This window comes from Stenella coeruleoalba (genome assembly GCF_951394435.1).
Source record: "Stenella coeruleoalba genome assembly, chromosome: 4".
Classification (NCBI taxonomy): Eukaryota; Metazoa; Chordata; class Mammalia; order Artiodactyla; family Delphinidae; genus Stenella; species Stenella coeruleoalba.
In genome coordinates, this window is record NC_137149.1 from 18,229,509 (window position 1) to 18,245,754 (window position 16,246).

Consider the following 16,246-nt stretch of genomic DNA (forward strand, 5'->3'; position numbering starts at 1 on the left):
TCAGCAACACCTGACCTGCTCCTTTGCGTGGCTCAGACCTTTACCGTTACTGTTGTAGAAAGGGCACAAACTTCAAATCAAGGACTACCATTGCCTTTCGACAGTAATAATTAGCTACCTAAAGATATAAAATATAACTGGTTTGGAATAGACTAAAGATGTAGTGCTCTACAATCTTTTCAAGTTCTTAAATTCCAACTCTTTGCATGATCACAGTGCCATGGAAACAGATGTCTGACTCCCAGATTTAATTTCTCCCACCCGCTGCAAGACATGTAGCACCTAAACACTAACTTTCACCAACTAATTTCTTCCAACCTCACAAGGAAAAATATTCTTTTTCTATTTCTTTAATTTTGTATCAGTTTGAGATGATGGATGTTCGCTAAGCTAATTGTGGTCATCATCTCATGATGTAAGTCAAATCATTATGCTGCACACTTTAAACTTATACAGTGCTCTAGGTCAATTATATCTCAATAAAACTGGAAATTAAAAAAAGCTAGTAGAGGGCTTCCCTGGTGGCGCAGTGGTTGAGAGTCCGCCTGCCGATGCAGGGGACACAGGTTCGTGCCCCGGTCTGGGAAGATCCCACATGCCGCGGAGCGGCTGGGCCCGTGAGCCACGGCTGCTGAGCCTGCGCGTCCGGAGCCTGTGCTCCGCAACGGGAGAGGCCACAGCAGTGAGAGGCCCGCGTACCGCAAAAAGAAAAAAAAGAAAAAAAAAGCTAGTAGAAAACAAAAAAATTCTTTCAGCTTGTTTCCTGGGTCATAAGAGCCTGATCTCTTATTTCCCTGCTTGCATTTAATTCCATCATACCCGGTACCCCTGATTTTCCAGACACATGGAATTGTGGGCATTGTGGATTGCACTGGAAGTCCATGGAACGGGGTGAATAGGATTGTGATGTTAGTTAGAACGTAGAACATGGCTATAGGTGCATTTTGCCCTTGCACCGTAACATGTCAGTTTAAAGTCATCTTTTAAAAGTTGTCATAAAATACTTAGGCATGCAAAAAGTATAGACTGTATTACAATCAACATCTGTATTCCCATCACTCAGCTTAAGATATGAAACATCTCAACTTCTCTCCCCTGAGGAAATTCCTTCCCAGTACTTGGTGCTTTATGTTTCCATTCACGTAGTCTTTTACTACATGTCCGCAGAAACAACATATTATTTTGCATGCCTTAAATGTTAAATAAATATTGTTAAGTGTGCTTATGAAACATTCTTTTTGCTTTTGAGATTCCTCTGTTTTACATACAGCTTTTTTTTCTTTTTTTTAACTGCCACGGGTACCGTATTGTATGAGTATTCCATAGAAATCCATTCTGTTACTGATGGATATTTAGATTGTTTCCAGTTTCTTACTACTTACAAATAACGGTGCTATGATTTTCTCATTCATTACTTTATTGAATAGCTTGCTCTGAGATACACACTTGAAGAACTGTTGGGGTTACAGGGTTATTAGACATGCCAGTTGTTTTCCAAAGTGGCTGCACGAATTTATACTCTGCCAGCAGAGCGTGACGCTCCACTGCTCCGTATCCTTTGGGATTATGAACTCTGTAAGCAGGGTTTTAGCTGCTGGAATCCTCTGTGGCCAGGGTGAGGATATATTCCTCCAACTAGTGCAACTGCTAGTCACCCAAAGGATATTTCTAGCCTGGATTCTGTCTTCATGTTTATTTCTAGGTTTTGAGCTCTGTGTCAGAGTTTGTGTGAATTCAACCCCTGAAGCCATGGTCGGGTGAGCCCATAGTCAAGCCTCTCTTTTATTCCAAAGCACAGACCAAGTCAAGAGAAGTTCCTTGTGGTCTCCCTGGCCTGTGGGAGGATGTCTAGTCTGCCCTTACACTGAAGGTGTTGGTCTTTAAAGATCTCAACATTATGTATGGGGCTCAGTCTCAACTTCAAACATTGTATGGGCTGAAGGGTCTGAGTGGCCATTAACACCTAAGCTCCTTGCTCATGAGGTTGCCCTCCTCCTCCCCAGTACCCAGCCCCAGCCCGAGAGCCTCAGTGTTGGTTCAAGCTTATTGTTCTGGTTTTTCGTTTATTGGCAATGGGATTTAATTTTCCTGTTTAGGCCTTTGGGGGTAAGTTTTTCTCTTATTTTCTTGTGCCCCAGCACTTAGAGGGAAGTTACGGTCTCCTAATGACTAAAGGGATAATGGGAAGCACAAAAGTAACTTTGAGGTTCTATTTTTTTTTTTTTTTTTTTTTTTGCGGTACGTGGGCCTCTCACTGTTGTGGCCTCTCCCGTTGCGGAGCACAGGCCCTGGATGCGCAGGCCCAGCGGCCATGGCTCACAGGCCCAGCCACTCCTTCCCGGACTGGGGCACGAACCCATGTCCCCTGCAACGGCAGGCGGACTCTCAACCACTGCGCCACCAGGGAAGCCCTGAGGTTCTATTTATTTCAATGTGTAAGCCTTATTTTCTAAATCAAGAGAGTCCAACAGAACTTTCTGAGTGATGGAAACGTTCTACAATCTATTCTGTCCAATATGGCAGACACTTGTCACATGTGGCCTTTGAACATTTGGAATGTGGCTAACATGTCTGATGAACTATATTTTTAATATTATTTAATTTTAATTAAAATCTCAAATAGCCATGTGACTAGTGACTATTTTATTTGACAGCACATTTATATATATATTTTTTTGGCCGCACATGGCTTGTGGGATCTTAGTTCCCTGACCAGGGATTGAACGCAGGCCCTCAGAAGTGAAAGCGCAGAGTCCTAACCACTGGACGGCCAGGGAATTCTCAGCACATTTCTAAATAGTAGTAACATTCTTCGTCCCTTGGGTGGTTTTATGTACTAATAAACCAATGTAGTCTGGGTAAAAACCCCTTGCAAATCTACTGTTAACAAAAAATTTATTTATTTTTGTTTATGATTTTTGGCTGTGTTGGGTCTTCGTTGCTGCGCGCGGGCTTTCTCTAGTTGTGGCGAGCGGGGGCTACTCTTTGTTGCGGTGTGCGGGTTTCTCATTGCGGTGGCTTCTCTTGTTGTGGAGCACGGGCTCTAGGTGCACACGGGCTTCAGGAGATGCGGAGTGTGGGCTCAGTAGTTGTGGCTCGCAGGCTCTACAGCGCAGGCTTCAGTGGTTGTGGCACATGGGCTTAGTTGCTCCACGGCATGTGGGATCTTCCCGGACCAGGGCTCGAACCCGTGTCCACTGTATTGGCAGGTGGGTTCTTAACCGTTGCGCCACCGGAAGCCTGCAAATCTATTTCTGATAGTCAAAGGATGAAACAGTTGAGATGTGATTTCAGAATGTCTACCACCACAAAACTGTACAGCCCTGTTATTTTGATAATCAGGTATTTCTCGCCTGACTTGTCTTTCTGGGAATTTTCAAAGATCTACAGTGACTGGGTTTAAGTGCACATTCTTCCCATTGCCAGCTTCTGAACTGGAAGTCAACCAATCAATTTCCAACAGCTTTTTCAAGGATATTTATGGATTATCAAAGTGTCAAGAAAGCTCAAGGATAAATAATCTGGAGCATAAATACAGATATTTAGAATGCAATGTTAGACAATATGATTAAGAGTACAAGTTGGTTTTTCTTTGAACTGAAGAAGTTTATTGGTAACCTGGAAATGCATACAAGTTAAAACACGAATACCTCATATGGTTAATTTATAGCATTTTTATGAAAATAAGAAAAAGAAAAAAAAACACAAGTACTTCTAGGTCTGGACTGGGCTTATATTTCCAATTTTTTAAACTTCCAAAGGCCATTAGAGTATGTGAAATAACTCTCAATTCTTTTTTTAATTGCCATAAGTAGAGGTTAAGAAGGCTAAAGCGAAAATGTTAAGTCTGAATTATAATGAGAACAAATACGTATTTGGAAACAAGGTCACATAAGCCTAGCTGGTGCTTTAGCCATTTCATGGGCTGGCCTTCAGAATTAAAGGTTTGTAAATAATTTTCACTGCGCTTTCATCTACACGCATCTTCTATGTTCTTTTATAAAACTGATGCCCACAGTTTTGGTATTTGGAAATGCACTGAAATGGATTCTGGAGTAAGGAAAGCATTTCATGGGAGGAATGAACCAGGTCAAATTAATGAAAAAGCTAAAAGTTTGCCTTTTAAAACTCAGCACACATTTCCGGATAAAACTGACTTAAACTCTTGTCCAGAGATTTTTCATGGATATTTTCATTGTTGCCATATGATTCAAAATGTCTATAAGAACTGAGGCCCCTCAATCTAGTCAACGTATTTCAGACATTTTGCTTATTAAGGGCTATTCTGACACTCTTTAAAAAAGAAACAAGTTTTCTCTAGAAAGTACTTTTAGCATAATGAATATGTATATTTTCTCAAAGCGCATGCAGCCCACTCTTGTTTTGATAATCTTCATAGAAACGTCTCAATGATTCAGGAAGTCTGGGTGTCACGGTGCTCAAGGCTTGAGTAAAGTGTTTTTTCATAATGCAGTTGGCTTGAATGTCTTCTTCCAGAGCCAGAAGGGCTGCCTCTCTACATACGGCTATAATCTGAAACAATACAAACACACAAAAACAAAAACAAAAACAACAACAAAAAAAGGAGAGAGAAAACAATCAATACTGTTTTTTAGAAACGTTAACATTTCAAATATTCATCCATGGTAACTTCTACAACTAAAAGCCTATCCCTAAAATTTATCTTTGGGAGTCATTCCACTTGAGTTTTCAAAAGGATAAAAAGTAATCACCTTCATTTCAAAACAACATATTAAGTACCGAGATCCAGGAGCGGCAAAAAGATATATGTTATGGCCTTTGCTCTTAAGGAGCTTACAATTGTGAAGGTGGAGCAGACGTGCAGGCACAGACCTCTAACACGGGGTGACAAAGGATGAGTGTGCCTGTGGTGGTGGGGTGGACGGGGAGAAGCCCGGTGATGAGGGGAGGGCCGGGGAAGGAGGCACTGATGTAGAGTGAGGACCTGCACATCAGCACACCTTGTCACAGCACAGAATTTCCACATTCCTTTCAACCTTTGATCTATTACCAACATGTAAAAGCATTTCTTTATGTGCATCTCCTTAATGAGTTCTTAAATCTTAGGAATATCAGATAGAGTTGTCTCCGTTTACTTTGGAGAGCTGCATTAGAACAGAGAAGTGAATTCTGTTTACTCAGCGAGGAAAGCTGGGAGAATTGAAAAGAAGCTGGGGAGGGGGTGGAGTGGATGCTAGAGGGAGGGAGGAGAGAGTGCGCGGTAGGAAAACGGAAGGGAGGAAGGTTCAAGTCTTGAATCCTGAAATGTGTTTTAAGCTCTCTGGACTTCAGACAGCGGAAGCGGGCTGATGCCAGTGTCATTCTAAAGACACATTACTGTGGTGAAAAGAGCCTGTGGGATGAAAAGAGATATTGTGATTTTCAGGGCAACAGGGAAAACAGTGATTGATATGGACTGCACCCTTATATCGGTAAATGAAAGGGCCAGCTGAAACACATTTGTCCGGCCATTCAGCATATTTTCTCTGTTTGTTCACTTACTGAAAAGAGTTCCTCTGCTTATGCTGGGCTAATGGCTGCCAAAGCAGTTTAGTAGCTCTTTAGGGGATTTAGCAGCATGTTTAGGGAGCTTTCAAAAAAACATGCATAGATTTAGATGGCTTTGTCAAATTACGACAATGTAACCGTTAGTTCTGGGCTTCGTTAATGGGCACTGAAGTCGACTATAGTGGTTATGCATGTTAATGCTTTTCCAAAAAGAATGGCTACCAACTTGTTGAAGGAAAAAACAAAACTTCTAAGGATTAGCGAAACAACTTCATCACGTATTCTGGTGCAAAAAGGGCTATTTGAAAATCAGATGTGATATTTAATAAGCACAGTAAAAGCACATAAAACGCCCCCATGGCAAACTGGTTCTATTCTGTTCCAAAGGAACCTTAGGGACCTCCAGAAGGAGGTGAAGGGACCAAGTACGGAGAGCTCAATCCCCTCCTCCCCTCCATCTGAGCAGCACTTCTTTCATCTGTGCAAGAATCTGAAGCGATGGTTGCAAGGCTGAAAAGTAGGAAGAAGAATCACTGGAAGAGCCAAAGAGGACTGAATTTCCTGCTTGCTGGTGCCGTTCTAGCTGCTTCTCTGAGACAGTACAGGAAAGGTTTCCACTGTGTGGCTCCCCCCTCAGGCTAAGTCAGGTAGAGAGGTTGCCACCACTGGGCCAATGCCATGTCTTGCACACTTCATACCTGACACTTCCCTCAGAGAATACTGGACCCAGCACATAACGGCTACAAACATTCACTGAACACCTACCATGTGTGCTAGACAATTACTAATGACTTCACTAATTACTTGCTGTGGGACTTGTGCCCCAGGTTTTGTACATGCAGTGACCCCCTCGTAGAGGTGTGTGTGGAGCCTGATGGAAGCATGGCAAATAGGGTGGTGGTGAGTGGCGGGGGAGGGAGGTTGGGTTGGGCTGAGGAAGGAAGGGGAGGCGCAAGGCTGCCTGGAACCCCTCAAAACTCCTGGAATTTGGTTCATGTGGCCGGGTGGCTAATATTGCTGGCGCATTTGAGAAAGTGAACCAACAGTCTAGTAAGGCTTCCTCTCTCAATACACAGTAGTCAAACTGGGAGAAGAAGAAACGATTATACTCCTCTAATAACTGGAATCTCAAGTAGCCTAACATGGCAAGGTAGGGAAATGTAGGTAGTGGGAAGAGAGGTCATTGAGGCCTCGAAGGCCGCCCTTGGGGTCGGCTCCCCTGAGCAGTTCCTCTTTGCAGATCAACCTTCCTTCCTTCATATCTGCATCTATAGATTCTCCTCTAAGCTGTAAACTGCTCTTTGCCCTTAGCTTCTACGGCAGTGGCAGGGGGGGCACTGGTGGTGGTCAGAGCAGTAACTGCCATTTGAAAGCTGGATGTTAGTAACTTGGGGCCTTCGGTATATGTTAACATTTCACAGTAATTTGCCAACTATATTTAATACTGGCCTGACCCTTAATTAACAATTTCTACAGAATTGTGAGGTATAGAAAACTTGGACAGAGTTTTGACTAAAGCGCTAAGAAATGTTTGGATTAGACAGAGATGACCTTTAGAATCTCTGGGAGACAATGACAAGGGAAACAGAGCAGCTGAATACTGGTACTCAAGCACCTCATATGAAGCTGTCTTCCGTTGTGTAGAAGGAGCCCAGCTGTTTGCAGTTCTAGCGTGGCTGAGGGCTGCCTGAATTCAACACTTGCTTCAATAAACCTTATCCTGTTTCTTTTTATTTACAAGGGATGCCCTGAAGAACCAGTCAATTAGGCAATCCTTTCTGCCACTTTTATTTTCCTATCATATTTGCTTAGTAATATACAACAAGTAATTGAGAGGAAATAGAACTCTACTCATAATTAACCCGTCACTCATCAATCAACGTCCACTGAATGGCTGGTTACTCTGTGCAACAACTAGGTGAGGCCAGCTGGAGGGTCCAGAGATGTCCAACACATAGCATTAAGAGGTACCACTAGCAAGGCAAAAGGAAAGTGCTTTGGTATGGAAAGAAGGAAGAAATTATTGGTTCATAAACTGGAGTGGGAAGGACAGAATTTAGATATGCACACAGGAAAGGAAGGGGCATTCTGAGCAGAAGAAATAAAGCGAGCAAGGTGGGGAGAAAGAAACCGGGAATTACAAGGATCTAGCCTCAGTATCCCAAATGGAGGGGGTAAAAAAAAAAAAGAGTAATTCTATCGTGAAAATGTCACTAAAAATAACAATGATAGTTTTCAGAAGTCACGTGGGCCATAATGACAGTGAAGGCTAGTCGATGACAGTCATCTCTAATGCTCTAAACCCAGCTCACAAGCAGATGATGCACTAGCAGCTGACAGCATAACTCCTAAAAGATCCTTTGTTTTTATTTTTTTCCCCATAAAAGGGCTTTTTAGTAGAAATTCCAAAAGGAAAAACATTAATCAGATTATTGGTTCTTCTCTCCTAACTTCAATAAGAAGACAGGCCCGGAAATGCAAGTATTCTTAGGAGATCCATTTCATGATGGCTGGTTTCTATTTGCCCTGGGTCATTTATTTTGGCGTGAGTTCCAAGATACCATGCTTCCCAAGAAAAGTGCAGCTTTCCTGCTTGTTTTCATGGCCCATGCCAGCATTCCCCTTGACATATCGGTGTCTTTTCAGAGGAAGAAGTATTTCATGGTCAAATAGCTTTTAGGTAACACTGTATATGCTCTGTCTCCCACAAAGCACAGCAGAATGCTAAAGGTTTCTGTGAGGCCTAGCAGTGATGACCTGCTTAATTCTTTTAAGCTGGTGTTTCCCACAGAACTTTCCACCTGTCCTCTGTTTTTGGCAGAACACCTACAAATGGTTACCTTTAGGGCTACTGCTGACCTTCAGCACGCACTCTGGGAGGTGCTCACCCACACCAAGCAGCTCAATCTTGCCTAGCTTATATCCTTTTTTCTTTTGCTCTCGCCTATTCCAGCATAGAGAGAAAAGGGAAAGGGCTGAGCAAGAGAGACTGGAGGAGGACCAGTCTGTTTAACGGAGTCAAAAGGCAGCAGCCACAGCACACACTTGTGCCCTGGACCTGCACGTAGTCCACGCGCATTTGTTGAATTGAACTGAACAGTTCCTTAACTATCCACAGATTTTCCAAAAGTGCATGTTATATACATATTTCTAACATTTGGCCAATATCTTGTAATATTTTTACTTAAGTTCCATATGACCTAGACTTTGTCAGTTACAATTAAGTTTTTGGAATGATAAACTCAGTAAGAAAAATTATTTAACACTGTGATGTATGTTCATTTTAAGCAAATGTTTCGGTCTGGGGCCCTACTTTGAATCTAGTTCTTTCCTTAGAAGTAACAGGAATTTTAGCAAGAATACAAGTATGCCTGTTAGTTTGAGGGATGCTTCCTTAGGTATCAAAATTTGTCATACAGGGACAGGAAATTTCTTCCCGTGTTGTCATGGGGGAGAAAACTGCACTTTAATTGAGAAAGATTCCCCCAAATTTACCCACAATGCAGTAATATATATTGGTTTACAGAACCAAAGTGGAAGATTTGTTTAAAAAATTGTGCAAATGGTTATCTATTGTCTCACTTGATGAAAGTAATCTGGCATCAGTTAATTACTGAAGACTTTTCTGTATTAAGCTTGGAAAGGTGAGTTCTTTTCAGATAAATTTGCTAATATACCTCTCTATTTGGGAATGAATACTATGGAAGCTGAGAAGAAGGACCTTCAGTTGAAACTAGGACCTTTCTCATTACTCTCTCTAAAGTTTGTAAGAAAATTGAATGAGTGTATGTATATGTATATATACATCTACAGTGTATACAGGGACCACACAGCTCATCCTTCTGCTGGCATCACTTTTGAAAGCACACGGAGTCTGGGACTGTTTCAGTGATGGGGGAATTCAGATGAATTTTCCCCATGAGGCCCCAGAAGAACCTCACTGAGGGGTGTAGACAAACATGCAAATTTGAGTCACAGACTGTCTGGAATGTTTAACCCGTTTAGAAAGAAAACTCTTGGCACTTAGGTGCCTTAACATCTTTGGCAAAAAGGATTTTGGAAGCTTTCCCCTAATCCCTTCACCATCTTGTCTGTCCTCTTCCCCCAAAGGCTGCAGACTAGATCATTTAAATGAATTTTTAGCCAATTACCAGTCAGGTTGTTTTTGCCATTAGGCTGTAAAAGCAAAATGTTTTGGCTGGCTCTGTAAAGCCAGCGTGTATTTACAGAATACACAGAGAGTGTATTCTGTGTTGTTTTAAAGAATAGATACGTGCTTTGCTGAAAGGTGAAAATGTTATCTGTTTGGGGAAATGAGTAAACAAGACAAAAGACTAGCAGAGTGGGCCTAAGGTCTCACTGTCAGAGCGACTAAGACAGGCTGTGTTTCAGTGGCCGTGACACCCAGTTTTTGGTGCCAACGTCACAAATCCTCTTTCCATTCGTTCAGCAGTAATAATAGATCTATCAGATATCTGAAAAATAACAAAATAAGCAAGAAATCTCTATGTGAAAGATTTAGGCATATCTGAGATGAGCTCCTAAAAGGTAAGAAAGGAAAAGACTTTTATGAAAATGTTTAGAAATCCTCAAAACAAAGTCACTGAGGAAAACAGTAATTGTTTTCAATTGCTGGAAAAAACATAACTCGGCAATATAAGCAACGGGACATATGAGTATGAATTTTCATGCTATGCTTGTCCTCTGAAAAAGCAGTGCCTTTAGAACAACAATACAGCAATAACTGGATTACGTGAGACAACTCCCCTTGTGAGGGGTGTGGAGAGGCAACTTCCCAGGGTGAGAAGGCTCTTGACCATTGAACCTTGGGAAATCTAATTACCTCACTTTTAAATGCAAAAGGGCAAAAGAGGCAATTGTGCAGAATTCTGAATGCCACGAAGAATAAGAACAATGTCTTACTTCACTGTGGAAAAAAAACCCGAAACCTCTTATACACAGCCTACGGTTCTTTGCCTCAATCCATGAAACAAGAAGAGTTTAAACAGGTGGCTCAGCTTTGTGAAACAGAAACAGGCTCATTGCGAAAATTAAAACCAACATGGTTTCTAAACAGGCAGCGGCAATTTTTTAAAACGACGTGATTAAGAATGACAGTCAAGGCAAAAACTGTTTACCAAAAACTAATCAACAGGAAGGAAAACCTGAAAATGTCGGGCACTATTTTGGGTATTCATTCCTCCTGTGCTGTGACCCTTCCCTTGTTCTTTTCAGTTTCACAGCAGCACTACAAGTTCTCCGGGTGCACTGAGATGAGGAACCCAATAAAACTTCAAGCACAGTCATTTCCATTCCAGATGAGGCCCGGGTAGTAACCTGCACTTCTTTTCTATTGACTGTAAACAGATCACGACAGTGACAACAGGAACACCACCCTTGAGGGCATGTAAGCCTGGGAAGAAGGGCTGCTGCCCCAAGTAGGCCTAGGAGCTGCTCGCTTCCAACAGGGATGCTGAGATTCTAACGCAACCGCCACTACTAAGCTCCTAACTACCTCTCAGAGCTTATCTGTATCCTCCAGAAAAACGGAAGGGTAACAAACTTCTGAAGGCGGCTTAAACAACCAACTGAAGTTCTGTTTGGCTCCCATCACCCCATCCCGCAGGCACAGAGTGTACTCAGATCTGTGGAGAAAAAGAAGTCAGTGATTTTAAATGTGCCAGAAGAGGAGGCTTATTTATAGGGAGACCTCAGATGATAAAATAGTGGCTCCGGAGAGCTGAGTTCACTTACCTACTTTAATCAGCACATGTCAGGGCTGCTTTTTATTTTATTTTATTTTTTTATTTTTGCGGTACGCGGGCCTCTCACTGTTGTGGCCTCTCCCGTTGCGGAGCACAGGCTCCGGACGCGCAGGCTCAGCGGCCATGGCTCACGGGCCCAGCTGCTCCGCGGCATGTGGGATATTCCCGGACCGGGGCACGAACCCGTGTCCCCTGCATCGGCAGGCGGACTCTCAACCACTGCGCCACCAGGGAAGCCCAGGGCTGCTTTTTAAATAGTTCATAGGAAACCTACAACTGCATCCTAGGGACAGGAATTTATGGGTACAAGGATATGAACATGCGTGAGTAGGTGAACTGCACAGTACAGAGTAGGCTACATGGGGAGACGGAGCCGGAGAAGAGAGACGCCCCCAGGCCCCTTCTTGGGCAACTACACGCCGGATCCACAGAGGCAGGGCTCCCCTCTCTCCGCCGCTCCTGATGTTCGGCGCGAAGAAAGCTTGCCTCCCAGTGAGGCCTAAATGTGCTTTTCAGCTTCTTTGTATTTCAAGTGTACTAAACAGCTTTAAAGAATCCACCAAAAGGAATGCGCTGCGGTGCTCTAAAAAGTCTTAGGTATTTTCAGGAAAGTGGTTTTGCTAAAAGCATCTTCTGTCTGGAACACCTGTGCCCTGCTGCGCCTAATTGGGCCGCAGCTGGCGCTGACTGTGGCGAGGGGCGGGGGACGTGGTGCGCGCTCAGCCCCCCGCCCCTCGCTTTCCTTTTCACTTTCACAGCCCCGCGACCAACTTCCCTTACGTGTCTGAGGGATTAGGAACCCAGCAGAGAGCGGAGTCCTGCTGTTTGCGAATAGCCTGCACTGGAGGTGCTTCAAGGAGGAGGCTACCTGGGAGATTATGTGCTCACGCGGACGCCGAGGACCCATTCTCCCCGGCCCCATTGAGACGCGGTGAAAGCTGGCTGAGTGGCCGGGCCTGAAAGATGTGACTGAGGGGACCGCAGCAGTTTCCTGGCCATAGAGCAGCAGATGGAGTCAGACTGCCACAGGCGCAAACGCGGCCAGGGGTGCCCCGAACTGCCGAGAACGCAGAGCAGAGCAGAGCACAGCGCCAGCCGGGGAAGCGAACTGGAGGGGAGCAAGCGGCGTTTATTCAGAGTTCTTTAAAATACCACCTCAGCGAGCGTGGGAGGCTAGAAGTGAGAATTTTGGAGGGCAAGTTTCAGATTTAAGGAATCACCGAACTACTGCTCTTGGATTGTCTGCAAAATAAGCTTTATGATACGAATCCATCTGGGATTATGTGAAGATCATACAATCTAGAGTGCCATACAGAGTACAGAGTCAAAAGGAAAGAATTTCTAGAAGCCTAGTGATGTTAGAGAAGGGGGAAAAACCCCTGGGTTGCTTAATTCTGCTGATGTAAGTTATTATGAGGTCTCTAAAATATATAGCTGAACTATATGTACATCCAGTCATCATTACTTGCATGGAGAAACCCATAACTGTTTTTGTTTTTTTAAAATTTACAAAAGAATTGATCACCCCACAGAGGGAAAGAGCTGGGGTTTTTATTCTTATTGTTTCTACAACCAACTGCAGCTGTGGGAACTTTAAAAGTTTCTAACATTAATTGAACCCATAACAAGATAAAAAGGAGTACTTTTAGTTTTGAAGAACACGCCAACTGGTACGGGTATAGAGAGAACAAGAACCTCGTGGTAGGGAAGGAGAGGGGTGAGAAAGGCAAACAGATGCTGGGAGGCCTCCATTCATCCATTTACTCAACAAATCTTTACTGACCACCTACAAGGCTCCAGGCCCTGGGGAGCAGGGCAGTGAAGAAAACAGAGTCCCACCTTCATGCGACAAGATGGTGCAAAGTACTGGTTTAACGTACTTGCCCTTCAGGGTTCAGTGTGACTGTTTCCACTGAGAGGCGCTCCCAGCGGCAACTTCACTACCTCCCCACACCTGGATGCTTTAGGATCCCTTGCCTTATGGTCTGGTGGCAGCCTGTACTACTGTTCTGTCATATCACAATTGTCAGGTAGAGAGTTATTAGTGGTAAATGTCTGCCTCCTCACTAGATTACAAGTTCCATGTAGGCTCGCCAGCCTTGGCCCTGCTGTACTCCCCAAACGTACCAAGCCCCTTGACCTTCGGGAGTCTACAAAAAGGTCTACTGCTGAGCTCACCTCTGAACAGAGATGTAGTTTTTACATTTTTTTGTTTTAAATACACACAAACACACATACACATGCAGCTCTTGCTGTGACAACTGGAGCCAAGATAACTGCCTACTGTAGACCAAAAAAGCAATAATGTCTGGGGCACAATGGGTCATCTAGGTGTGTATTTGTGAGCCCTTGGGGGGCGTGCTGATGACCAAGTTACGCCCAGAAGGCTACTGAAGCTCTTGCAAGAGGCACCAAACTTTGGGTAAAAAGCACTTAGGAATGGGAGAGCTAGGCCCCCCGCAAAGAGGAGAGAAGGGCACAACAGGGGATATTCTAGGGAGAGGGGACCAAGCAAAGTTCAGCTAGCTCTAGGACTCCTCTCGAAGTCTGGAGGGTTGGATCCTCCCTGCCAGTGTTGTGGGAGCTTGGGAAGCAGTGGCTGGGGGAAGGTGTAAGCAGGGGTGTTAAGCCAGTTTTAATATACCCCGTGTTTCATCATCTGCCAACCGTCTTCACTGCAAACTCCCACATCATGCCCCACCAACACACACAGAAAAATGCCTCCTTTGAAACTCCAGAGCTTCGGGGATGCTCTGGGTAGCCTTCCCCGGATCTTGTCTAGCTTGGGATTCTGGACTCTGGCCACAGAATGGGGTATTTGGTAGTTAGTACCTTTTACGCCTTTTTTTTTCCCGAGATATAATTGACATAGAACATTACATTAGTTTCAGGAGTACAACATGATGGTTCACTATATGTATATGATGTGAAATGATCACCACAATCAGTTATTTCTTTTTCTTGTGATAAGAACTTTTAAGATTTACTCTCTCTGCAACTTTCAAGTTCACAACACAGTGTTATTAACTATAGTTACCATGCTGTGCGCTACGCATCCCCAGGACTCACTCATTTTATAAGTGGAAGTTTCACCTTTTGATCGCCTTCACCTCCCACACCCATATAATATATATAATGAACTCGTTTCTCCTTTCCCATTCTCCGAGCAGCTGCAGGCTGGTCCTGCTTAATCAGCAGCCTTGCCTGCCATCCTTAAAGTCATTTTAAAGAGTATGGTATGGTGTTAATGGTTATCTGTGTTAAATAGAAAAAAATGACTTGACAATACTTAGCTAGCTAAGGGGCATCTGAAGACAGGTCCCAGTGAGCAAATGCTAAGTATACCATTAGCTCATGACAGGAAGTGAGAAGACAACATGATTATTTATCTTACACTTATTTTACAGATGTCATTCTCATTGACAGTAGTATTGTCCCGAAAGAAAGGAAAGCTCTTCTTTCCCAATAGCATATAAATAAAAAAATGGACTTATATTAAGTGATATCACCATCAAATAAGATACTCTAAAATACCTAAGAGTATATATTCACATATCTTCTCTTTTACATTTTTAAGGTGGTCTCTGTTTCCTCTGACAGATAATCCTTATGTTGCTTATTAGCCATTTGTTTAGAAGCTCACATTATATTATTTTGTTTTAAACTCAAATAATAATAAAGCAACACTGTCTTATTTGTTACATGAACTGAATGCTATTTCAAGTATTACTTCACCAGTTTTTTGTGTTTATTGGCTATATAAGAAAGATTTTTAACCTAGGGTCCCTGGATAGCTAGATGGGTCTAACAATATTCTGAAACCTATGAAAACTCTTATATGTAGAGAGACGGTTCAAAGCTTTCATCATATTCTAAGAAAGAACCATAACCCCAAAAGGGTTAAGAACTACTGCTCTATAGTAACTACACTTCAAATCCTCTTAACTCCTACGACTCCTTCATTGTAATATCTACCTTCCCCTTTCCAGATGACTTAGGCCAGAATGCAACTGGGCTAGAACTACTACAGCTGGGGAGTACAGAAGTTACGAAGTAGAGTTGATCACAGTAAAGACAAGTAGTTTTTACTTTCTTAGACCTTCCTCTTGTACCCTGGAACAATTCAACAACTGCCTCTAGGTATAACTAAGTGCTTATTTAGGTCTTTATTGACATGAAGAGGAACTAAAGATCTATATCCTATTTCATTTATTGAAAAAAAAAAAGGTAGGATAATAAGACACTAAGACTGCAAATTTAAGCATATTAGTTAAGGAACACAAAACCCAAGTTCCCAAGTTAAGATCAGCATTTACAAGTGGCACGTATTAACGATGTGTAATTTTAGATTGCCCATTAAGTGAATTTTAAAATCTAAATATATGTAGGTTTTGATATTTGGTAATAACATTACACACTAGGGTATTTAGAAACTGAGGAAGTCGTTTTCTTATCTGAAAAACTATCTGGCCTGTTGTCTTATAAGGAATGAGATGCACTTTGAACTATTTCTTGAATGTCCATTAAAAAGGAAAAAAAAAAAAGAGCTCTGATTTTACTGATTTAAAAGCCAGTAGTAAGATACAGTGCTTGCCTTTTAACAATTAAAAAATTATATATGTAATATAACTTAAAAAGAAATTACAAATACTTGTAAAAGCCACATTGGCTAATCATTTTTTCATTACCGTTACTCTTAATCCAGATGCAGATGAAGAATAAAGATGATTCAGTTTATGAAGGCTTTAACCAAAACATTCATGTTTTTTTCTTCTGATCATTAAGTCCATTACTTAATGGCCTATGAAACGTAAACATTCTTTCTCAACTACTGTTACCTAAACTCCTTTACAAGAATTCTAATGAGAGAACAAGGTGTGTGACAAGTTCAGCAATGAAAAGAGCCAGAAAGTCTCCATTTGTAAAGAATAAACTAAAAACTGTGAGAAAGG

General features: G+C 42.6%; 1 protein-coding gene across 1 annotated transcript in view; it reads right to left on the minus strand.

The window, feature by feature from the left end:
- Positions 1–3,382: 3,382 nt before the first annotated feature.
- AFG2A (AFG2 AAA ATPase homolog A) overlaps positions 3,383–16,246 on the minus strand; it is a 343,293-nt gene continuing 330,429 nt past the window's right edge. The window contains exon 16 of the mRNA XM_079919922.1: positions 3,383–4,533. Within this exon, the coding sequence (XP_079776048.1) occupies positions 4,357–4,533 (177 nt within the window). The 3' untranslated portion in view covers positions 3,383–4,356. The remainder of the gene's footprint in view (positions 4,534–16,246) is intronic.